At 46.2% G+C, this 10765-nt stretch overlaps 1 protein-coding gene across 1 annotated transcript in view; it reads right to left on the minus strand.

The window, feature by feature from the left end:
• LOC124028402 (netrin receptor DCC-like) overlaps nt 1–10461 on the minus strand; it is a gene marked incomplete at both ends in the record, with an annotated part of 29518 nt that extends 19057 nt beyond the window's left edge. The window contains 2 exons of the mRNA XM_046340462.1: nt 7189–7305; nt 10229–10461. Of these exons, the coding sequence (XP_046196418.1) occupies nt 7189–7305; nt 10229–10461 (350 nt within the window). The remainder of the gene's footprint in view (nt 1–7188; nt 7306–10228) is intronic.
• Nucleotides 10462–10765: the final 304 nt, after the last annotated feature.

Genomic DNA, 10765 nt, shown 5'->3' on the forward strand with positions numbered 1-10765 from the left:
GAGTAGGTGAGGTAGATGGGTTAGATGAGGAAGATGGGGGTAGATGAGGTAGATGGGTTAGATGAGGAAGATGGGGAAAGATGAGGGAAGATGAGGAAGATGGGGTAGATGAGGTAGATGGAGTAGATTGGGTAGATTGGATAGATGGGGTAGATGAGGAAGATGGGAGTAGATGAGGAAGAAGAGGGTAGATGAGGAAGATGGGGTAGATGGGGCAGGTGAGGTAGATGAGGAAGATGATGTTAGATGGGGTAGATGAGGAAGATGGGAGTAGATGAGGAAGAAGAGGGTAGATGAGGAAGATGATGGGGTAGATGAGGGAAGATGAAGAAATGGGATAGGTGAGGCAAGATGTTGGTAGGTGAGGTAGATGGGGGTAGATGAGGAATATTATGTTAGATGGGGTAGATGAGGAAGATGAGTGTAGGTGAGGTAGATGGGGTAGATGAGGTAGATGGGGTAGATGTGGTAGACGAGGAAGGTGATGTTAGATGGGGTAGATGGGGTAGGTAAGGTAGATGGGGTAGATGAGGTAGATGGGGTAGGTGAGGTAGATGGGGGTAGGTGAGGTAGATGAGGTAGATGGGGTAGATGGGGTAGGTGAGGTAGATGGGGTAGATGGGGTAGATGGGGGTAGGTGAGGTAGATGGGGTAGGTAAGGTAGATGGGGTAGATGAGGTAGATGGGGTAGGTGAGGTAGATGGGGGTAGGTGAGGTAGATGAGGTAGATGGGGTAGATGGGGTAGGTGAGGTAGATGGGGTAGATGGGGTAGATGGGGGTAGGTGAGGTAGATGGGGTAGATGAGGTAGATGAGGTAGATGGGGGTAGGTGAGGTAGATGAGGTAGATGGGGTAGATGGGGTAGGTGAGGTAGATGGGGGTAGATGGGGTAGGTGAGGTAGATGGGGTAGGTGAGGTAGATGGGGGTAGTTGAGATAGATGGGGTAGGTGAGGTAGATGAGGTAGATGGGGTAGATGGGGTAGGTGAGGTATATGGGGGTAGATGGGATAGGTGAGGTAGATGAGGTAGATGGGGTAGATGAGGTAGATGAGGTAGATGGGGGTAGGTGAGGTATATGGGGGTAGATGGGATAGGTGAGGTAGATGAGGTAGGTGAGGTAGATGGGGTAGATGGGGTAGATGAGGTAGATGAGGTAGATGGGGGTAGATGAGGTAGGTGAGGTAGATGGGGTAGATGGGGTAGATGAGGTAGGTGAGGTAGATGGGGTAGGTGAGGTAGATGGGGGTAGATGAGGTAGATGAGGTAGATGAGGTAGATGAGGTAGATGGGGTAGGTGAGGTATATGAGGTAGATGAGGTAGATGAGGTAGATGGGGTAGGTGAGGTAGGTGAGGTAGATGGTGGTAGATGGGATAGGTGAGGTAGATGGGGGTAGGTGAGGTAGTTGAGGTAGATGGGGTAGGTGAGGTAGATGGGGTAGGTGAGGTAGATGGGGGTCGTTGAGGTACATGGGGTAGGTGAGGTAGATGGGGGTAGATCGGGTAGGTGAGGTAGATGAGGTAGGTGAGGGAAATGGGTGTAGGTGAGGTAGATGAGGTAGATGGGGGTAGGTGAGGTAGATGGGGGTAGATGGGGTAGATGAGGTAGATGGGGGTAGGTGAGGTAGATGAGGTAGATGGGGTAGATGAGGTAGATGGGGTAGATGAGGTAGATGAGGGTAGATCAGGTAGATGCACAATCGAGAGCATCCTGGCGGGCTGTATCACCGCCTGGTACGGCAACTGCTCTGCCCTCAACCGTAAGGCTCTCCAGAGGGTAGTGAGGACTGCACAACGCATCACCGGGGGCAAACTACCTGCCCTCCAGGACACCTACACCACCCGTTGTTACAGGAAGGCCATAAAGATCATCAAGGACATCAACCACCCGAACCACTGCCTGTTCACCCCGCTATCATCCAGAAGGCGAGGTCAGTACAGGTGCATCAAAGCTGGGACCGAGAGACTGAAAAACAGCTTCTATCTCAAGGCCATCAGACTGTTAAATAGCCACCACTAACATTGAGTGGCTGCTGCCAACACACTGTCATTGACACTGACCCAACTCCAGCCATTTTAATAATGGGAATTGATGGAAATGATGTAAATATATATATATATATATATATATCACTAGCCACTTTAAACAATGCTACCTTATATAATGTTACTTACCCTACATTATTCATCTCATATGCATATGTATATACTGTACTCTACAACATCGACTGCATCCTTATGTAACACATGTATCACTAGCCACTTTAACTATGCCACTTTGTTTACTTTGTCTACACACTCATCTCATATGTATATACTGTACTCGATACCATCTACTGTATGCTGCTCTGTACCATCACTCATTCATATATCCTTATGTACATGTTCCTTATCCCCTTACACTGTGTATAATACAGTAGTTTTTTTTGGAATTGTTAGTTAGATTACTTGTTGGTTATCACTGCATTGTCGGAACTAGAAGCACAAGCATTTCGCTACACTCGCATTAACATCTGCTAACCATGTGTATGTGACAAATAAAATTTGATTTGATTTGATTTTGATTTGATTTGATTTGAGGTGGATGAGGTAGATGGGGTAGATGAGGTAGATGACGAAGATGGGGTAGGTGAGGTAGATGAGGTGGATGAGGTAGATGGGGTAGATGAGTGTAGATGGAGGTAGATGAGGGTAGATGGGGTAGATGAGGTAGATGAGGGTAGATCAGGTAGATGAGGTGGATGAGGTAGATGGGGTAGATGAGTGTAGATGGGGGTAGATGGGGGTAGATGAGGTAGATGGGGGTAGGTGAGGTAGATGAGGTAGATGAGGTAGCCTCAGTACACAAATTAAAGCAACAAGCAATTTATTTATGTTAAACCTTTACATTCGTTTATAATTTGATTTAAAACAGCTCACCAGTAAACATACCAACATATGCACCTTCGCTCTCTCTCCCCCGCTACTCTCTCCTCTTCCATCCTATCATCTCTTCCCTCTGCTCAAACCTTCTCCAACCTATCTCCTGATTCTGCCTCCTCAACGCTCCTCTCCTCCCTTTCTGCATCCTTTGACTCTCTATGTCCCCTATCTTCCAGGCCGGCTCGGTCCTCCCCTCCCGCTCCATGGCTTGACGACTCATTGCGAGCTCACAGAACAGGGCTCCGGGCAGCCGAGCGGAAATGGAGGAAAACTCGCCTCCCTGCGGACCTGGCATCCTTTCGCTCCCTCCTCTCTACATTTTCCTCCTCTGTCTCTGCTGCTAAAACCACTTTCTACCACTCTAAATTTCAAGCATCTGCCTCTAACCCTAGGAAGCTCTTTGCCACCTTCTCCTCCCTCCTGAATCCTCCTCCCCCTCCCCCCCCTCCTCCTCCCTCTCTGCAGATGACTTCGTCAACCATTTTGAAAAGAAGGTCGACGACATCCGATCCTCGTTTGCTAAGTCAAACGACACTGCTGGTTCTGCTCACACTGCCCTACCCTGTGCTCTGACCTCTTTCTCCCCTCTCTCTCCAGATGAAATCTCGCGTCTTGTGACGGCCGGCCGCCCAACAACCTGCCCGCTCGACCCTATCCCCTCCTCTCTTCTCCAGACCATTTCCGGAGACCTTCTCCCTTACCTCACCTCGCTCATCAACTTATCCCTGACCGCTGGCTACGTCCCTTCCGTCTTCAAGAGAGCGAGAGTTGCACCCCTTCTGAAAAAACCTACACTCGATCCCTCCGATGTTAACAACTACAGACCAGTATCCCTTCTTTCTTTTCTCTCCAAAACTCTTGAACGTGCCGTCCTTGGTCAGCTCTCCCGCTATCTCTCTCAGAATGACCTGCTTGATCCAAATCAGTCAGGTTTCAAGACTAGTCATTCAACTGAGACTGCTCTTCTCTGTATCACGGAGGCGCTCCGCACCGCTAAAGCTAACTCTCTCTCCTCTGCTCTCATCCTTCTAGACCTATCGGCTGCCTTCGATACTGTGAACCATCAGATCCTCCTCTCCACCCTCTCCGAGTTGGGCATCTCTGGCGCGGCCCACGCTTGGATTGCGTCCTACCTGACAGGTCGCTCCTACCAGGTGGCGTGGCGAGAATCTGTCTCCTCACCACGCGCTCTCACCACTAGTGTCCCCCAGGGCTCTGTTCTAGGCCCTCTCCTATTCTCGCTATACACCAAGTCACTTGGCTCTGTCATAACCTCACATGGTCTCTCCTATCATTGCTATGCAGACGACACACAATTAATCTTCTCCTTTCCCCCTTCTGATGACCAGGTGGTGAATCGCATCTCTGCATGTCTGGCAGACATATCAGTGTGGATGACGGATCACCACCTCAAGCTGAACTTCGGCAAGACGGAGCTGCTCTTCCTCCCGGGGAAGGACTGCCCGTTCCATGATCTCGCCATCACGGTTGACAACTCCATTGTGTCCTCCTCCCAGAGCGCTAAGAACCTTGGTGTGATCCTGGACAACACCCTGTCGTTCTCAACTAACATCAAGACGGTGGCACGTTCCTGTAGGTTCATGCTCTACAACATCCGCAGAGTACGACCCTGCCTCACACAGGAAGCGGCGCAGGTCCTAATCCAGGCACTTGTCATCTCCCGTCTGGATTACTGCAACTCGCTGTTGGCTGGGCTCCCTGCCTGTGCCATTAAACCCCTACAACTCATCCAGAACGCCGCAGCCCGTCTAGTGTTCAACCTTCCCAAGTTCTCTCACGTCACCCCGCTCCTCCGCTCTCTCCACTGGCTTCCAGTTGAAGCTCGCATCCGCTACAAGACCATGGTGCTTGCCTACGGAGCTGTGAGGGGAACGGCACCTCAGTACCTCCAGGCTCTGATCAGGCCCTACACCCAAATAAGGGCACTGCGTTCATCCACCTCTGGCCTGCTCGTCTCCCTACCACTGAGGAAGTACAGTTCCCGCTCAGCCCAGTCAAAACTGTTCGCTGCTCTGGCTCCCCAATGGTGGAACAAACTCCCTCACGACGCCAGGACAGCGGAGTCAATCACCACCTTCCGGAGACACCTGAAACCCCACCTCTTTAAGGAATACTTAGGATAGGATAAAGTAATCCTTCTCACCCCCCTCCCCCCTTAAAATATTTAGATGCACTATTGTAAAGTGGCTGTTCCACTGGATGTCATAAGGTGAATGCACCAATTTGTAAGTCGCTCTGGATAAGAGCGTCTGCTAAATGACTTAAATGTAAATGTAAATATGCACCTTTGTTAAAACTTGTGATAATACACAGTACCAGTCAGAAGTTTGGACACACCTACTCATTCAAGGGATTTTCTTTATTTTTACTATTTTCTACATTGTAGAATAATAGTGAAGACATCAAATCTATGAAATAAAACATATGGAATCATGTAGTAACCAAAAAAATGTTTAAAAAAAATCTAAATATCTTTTATATTTGAGATACCACAAAATCAGCCAACAAGTGCTCAGCATATGTGGGAACTCTAAGACTGTTGGAAAGGCATTCCAGGTGAAGCTGGTTGAGAGAGTGCCAATAATGTGTAAAGCTGTCATCAAGGCAAAGGGTGGCTTCTTGGAAGAATTTCAAATATAAAATATATTTTTGGGGGTTACTACATGATTTCATAGTTTTGTTTTTTTCAATATTTCACTACGTAGAAAATAGTACAAATGAAGGAAATCTCTTGAATGAGTCGGTGTGTCAAAACTTGTGACTGGTACCGTAGTCGGTTTCTAACAATTCGACCACAGTTCAGACAGAAACACATCGTAATTAGACTACAGTTCAGACAGAAACACATCGTAATTAGAATGTTGACATAACACAGTGACATCAATTAATCTCACTAATATCATTTTAATTGGATTAATCATCTGGGACTGACTCTGTAGACCCATTTAATCCTAATCTCATAATCTGATAATCAACTCAGATTATGACCTCTTCTCATCAGAAATATGAGGTTGCAGCAGTAAAACAGTGAGAGGGGTCCTCTCCTCTCCTCTCCTCTACCTCTCCTTGCCTCTCCTCTACCTCTCCTCTACCTCTCCTCTCCTCTCCTCTACCTCTCCTCTCCTCCCTCTCCTCCTCCTCCTCTCCTCTCCTCCCCTCTCCGCCTCCTCCTCCTCCTCTCCTCTCCTCCACTCTCCTCCTCCTCCTCTCCTCTACCTCTCCTCTCCTCTCCTCCACTCTCCTCCTCTAACTCTCCTATACCTCTCCTCTCCTCTCCTCCTCTACCTCTCCTCTTCTCTCCTCTCCTCCTCTACCTCTCCTCCTCTACCTCTCCTCTCCTCCTCTACCCCTCCTCTCCTCCTCTACCTCTCCTCTTCCTCTCCTCTCCTCTCTCCTCTCCTCTCCTCTCCTCTCCTCTCCTCTCCTCTCCTCTCCTCTCCTCTCCTCTCCTCTCCTCTCCTCTCCTCTCCTCTCCTCTCCTTTTTTCTCCTGTCTTCTCCTTCTCCTTAATGAACTGACATTACAGGAGATGACTAGAGGCTTTATATATGTATGTGTATGTGTATGTGTGTGTGTGTGTGTGTGTATATATATATATGCGTGTATATATGTGTGTGTATATATGTGTGTGTATATATATGTGTGTGTGTATGTGTGTGTATATATGTGTGTGTATGTGCATGTGTGTGTGTGTGTGTGTGTGTGTATGTGTGTGTATATATATATATGCGTGTATATATGTGTGTGTATATATGTGTGTGTATATATATGTGTGTGTGTATGTGTGTGTATATATGTGTGTGTATGTGCATGTGTGTGTGTGTGTATATATATGTGTATGTGTGTGTGTGTGTGTGTGTGTGTGTGTGTGTGTGTATGTGTGTCTCTCTCTCTGTGTGTTTCTCTCTCTGTGTGTGTTTCTCTCTCTGTGTGTGTCTCTCTCTCTTCTCTGTATCTGTCTCTTCTCTGTATCTCTCTCTCTCTCTCTCTCTCTCTCTCTCTCTCTCTCTCTCTCTCTCTCTCTTCTCTGTATCTCTCTCCTCCCTCTCTCTCTCTCTCTCTCTCTCTCTCTCTCTCTTCTCTGTATCTCTCTCTCTCTCTCTCTCTCTCTCTCTCTCTCTCTCTCTCTCTCTCTCTCTCTCTCTCTCTCTCTCTCTCTCTCTCTCTCTCTCTCTCTCTGTGAGATGGATTCCGGCTGATCGTGATTGACTAACGCGCTAGCGGTCAGTGTGTGTTGTTAACTTACTGGTGTTGCTAGGCTGAGAGTCCATGGGGATCAACAGCTTGGTACGCGTCGCCCTCCTGTCAGCTAGAGAGCGCTCTAACGTTGAGATGCAGCTGGAAGCCTCATCGTTGTCTCCGCCTGGAAGGAAAATCATTATTGTATGTATTGTCTATTTTTGAAGTTTTGTTGACATTTTATTATTGTAAATAAGATTCCTTTTTTTCATCGGGATTCCACCTGTCTAAATGAACGGATACAGGGGAAAAAAGAAGAAGAAGAAGAACAAGGAGTTGAACCAATGACAAGTAGTGTCTAGGCAGGGGTCGGCAACTTTAGGGGTCGGCAACTTTTAGGGGTCGGCAACTTTAGGGGTCGGCAACTTTTAGGGGTCGGCAACTTTAGGGGTCGGCAACTTTTAGGGGTCGGCAACTTTAGGGGTCGGCAACTTTTAGGGGTTGGCAACTTTAGGGGTCGGCAACTTTAGGGGTCGGCAACTTTTAGGGGTCGGCAACCGTTAGGGGTCGGCAACCTTTAGGGGGTCGGCAACCTTTAGGGGGTCGGCAACCTTTAGGGGTCGGCAACTTTTAGGGGTCGGCAACCTTTAGGGGGTCGGCAACCTTTAGGGGGGGCAACCTTTAGGGGGGCAACCTTTAGGGGTCGGCAACCTTTAGGGGTCGGCAACCTTTAGGGGTCGGCAACCTTTAGGGGGTCGGCAACCTTTAGGGGTCGGCAACCTTCAGGGGTCGGCAACCTTTATGAGTAATTTTGGTTAAAAAAAACCAAACAAATAAATAATAACAAGAAAAGGGTTTTTTTTAGGGATGCCACACAAAAAAACAAATGTGAGCCATTTTTATGCCTAATAGAGTCAACATAGCAGTCGGCTCCAATTACCACGGAATCTAGTATTGGGTGAAGACGAGAGGGGAGAATTAAAGTGAACATACAGCAGAGATGTTACATATTTGTTTTTCGTTGCAGAGAGGCGCTCCTTCTCATCATCCCTCAGCTCTTCCTCCTCCCTCTGGTTCGACCAAAAAACCACTGTCTACCAGACGACGGGAGAAACTCTAGTGGCTCTTCATTACTTCAGCCTCATGCACCTATTCAAGCTGCTGCTCCTATTACAAGTGAACGTGAAAATATTCTTTGATATTTATTAAAAAGGTCACCAGGTCCTTCTGTAGCTCAGTTGGTAGAGCATGGCGCTTGTAACGCCAGGGTAGTGGGTTTGATCCCCGGGACCACCCATACGTAGAATGTATGCACACATGACTGTAAGTCGCTTTGGATAAAAGCGTCTGCTAAATGGCATATATTATTATTATATTAAGAACACTATGTTGGGAAGTGGATAAGGAGTTTTCAAGGCTCATAAAAGGGTTGACAGTGGTGAATAAAATCTTAAACATGAATTCGCTCGTAAAAACAGCAGCTCTCGGCTGTATTTGTCAACAGTTGTTCAGTGAAAAGTTTTGAAATGTCACAAAAGCGTCCATGTGGGCTGGTGGAAGCTGCAGACACAGTGATCTGATTGGCCCTGCAGTGGGCCCATAGGTGCACTTGATTTTGCAGTCAGGGACCGCCGGGAGGCGGAGTTTGTACTTTCAGGCACATGGAATGAAATGGTTCTAAATGAGGAACACTTTGACTATCCAGCGCCTAAGGGTGGGGTCTAAAAACAACCAGGAAGTCGTGAGGGGGGGAGGGTGAAAAGCTGCGTAATGCTCAGGAGCCACGGCTTTGCCGACCCCCTGGTCTGTGGAGTATGAGTTTAGTAGCCTCCCTCGGCAACCAAAGTGAGGAAAATAAACAAATACATTTGTATCAGAACAGATTTAGACTATTATTGCCTTTACTGCCTTGTTAACTATAACACCAAAGTCCTCTATATCTGGATAAGAAATCAAATCGATAAAACATTCTGCATTTTCATCACAGACATATTATGAACAGAGATATTATGAACAGAGATATTATGAACAGAGATATTATGAACAGAGATATTATGAACAGAGATATTATGAACAGACATATTATGAACAGAGATATTATGAACAGAGATATTATGAACAGAGATATTATGAGCAGAGATATTATGAGCAGAGATATTATGAACAGAGATATTATGAACAGAGATATTATGAACAGAGATATTATGAGCAGACGTATTATGAACAGAGATATTATGAACAGAGATATTATGAGCAGACGTATTATGAACAGAGATATTATGAACAGAGATATTATGAACAGAGATATTATGAACAGAGATATTATGAACAGAGATATTATGAGCAGACGTATTATGAACAGAGATATTATGAACAGAGATATTATGAGCAGACGTATTATGAACCGAGATATTATGATCAGAGATATTATGAACAGAGATATTATGAACAGAGATATTATGAACAGAGATATTATGAACAGAGATATTATGAACAGACGTATTATGAACAGAGATATTATGAGCAGATGTATTATGAACAGAGATATTATGAACAGAGATATTATGAACAGAGATATTATGAACAGAGATATTATGAACGGAGATATTATGAGCAGACGTATTATGAACAGAGATATTATGAACAGAGATATTATGAGCAGACGTATTATGAACAGAGATATTATGAACGGAGATATTATGAACAGAGATATTATGAACAGACGTATTATGAACAGAGATATTATGAACAGAGATATTATGAACAGAGATATTATGAACAGAGATATTATGAACAGACGTATTATGAACAGAGATATTATGAACAGAGATATTATGAACAACATCACAGAGAAACAGCCACCTTCAATGTGAAGAGATACTTTTAAAGAGAGAATGATGATAACAGAAGGTGACAATTTCCCCCTCAGAGACAGTTTATCCTATCCTTCCTCTCCCTTTTCTGATGCATTTTTTCCTTTAAAAACAATCAAGAATGTATTGTTTTGTTGATGGACCGCACAACTACAGACAGGCTGGAAACATGAAAGTTTTCAAAGAGTTGACACCATAACTAGTTACCCTCACTAACATTCTGGCTGGTCTTACCTGAGTGGCTGCTCTTACTGCCCATCTGGCTCCCTGATTGGCTGTGACTGACAGACTGAGACCTGATATCCTGGATAGAACCCTGGATGGGCGAATCGCGTCCGGAGGGGGCGGCGCTGGCAGGCTTCTCAATGTTCTTCAGTTCCATCTCCTCATGATGTATCCACAGGTCTGGAGGTCTCAGGTCCTTCTGACTACCTTTTCTCTTCCCTGTACTGTGGGTGGCACGCTTCCTACAGACGGGAGGGAGAGGGAGAGAGTTAGAAAGAGAGAAAGACAAAGATGGAAGTGATAAAAGGATATGAGAACGGAGGGAGAGGGAGAGAAAGCTTAGAGAGTGTAAGAAAGAGAGACAAAAGAGAGAGGGAGACGTGATAGAGAGGTTACATGGACCCATGAGACACAGAGGGAGGGAGAGAGAGAGAAAGCTTAGAGAGTGTAAGAAAGAGAGACAAAAGAGAGAGGGAGACGTGATAGAGAGGTTACATGGACCCATGAGACACAGAGGGAGGGAGAGAGGGAGAGAAAGCTTAGAGA

Source organism: Oncorhynchus gorbuscha, unplaced genomic scaffold (genome assembly GCF_021184085.1).
Source record: "Oncorhynchus gorbuscha isolate QuinsamMale2020 ecotype Even-year unplaced genomic scaffold, OgorEven_v1.0 Un_scaffold_4087, whole genome shotgun sequence".
Classification (NCBI taxonomy): domain Eukaryota; kingdom Metazoa; phylum Chordata; class Actinopteri; order Salmoniformes; family Salmonidae; genus Oncorhynchus; species Oncorhynchus gorbuscha.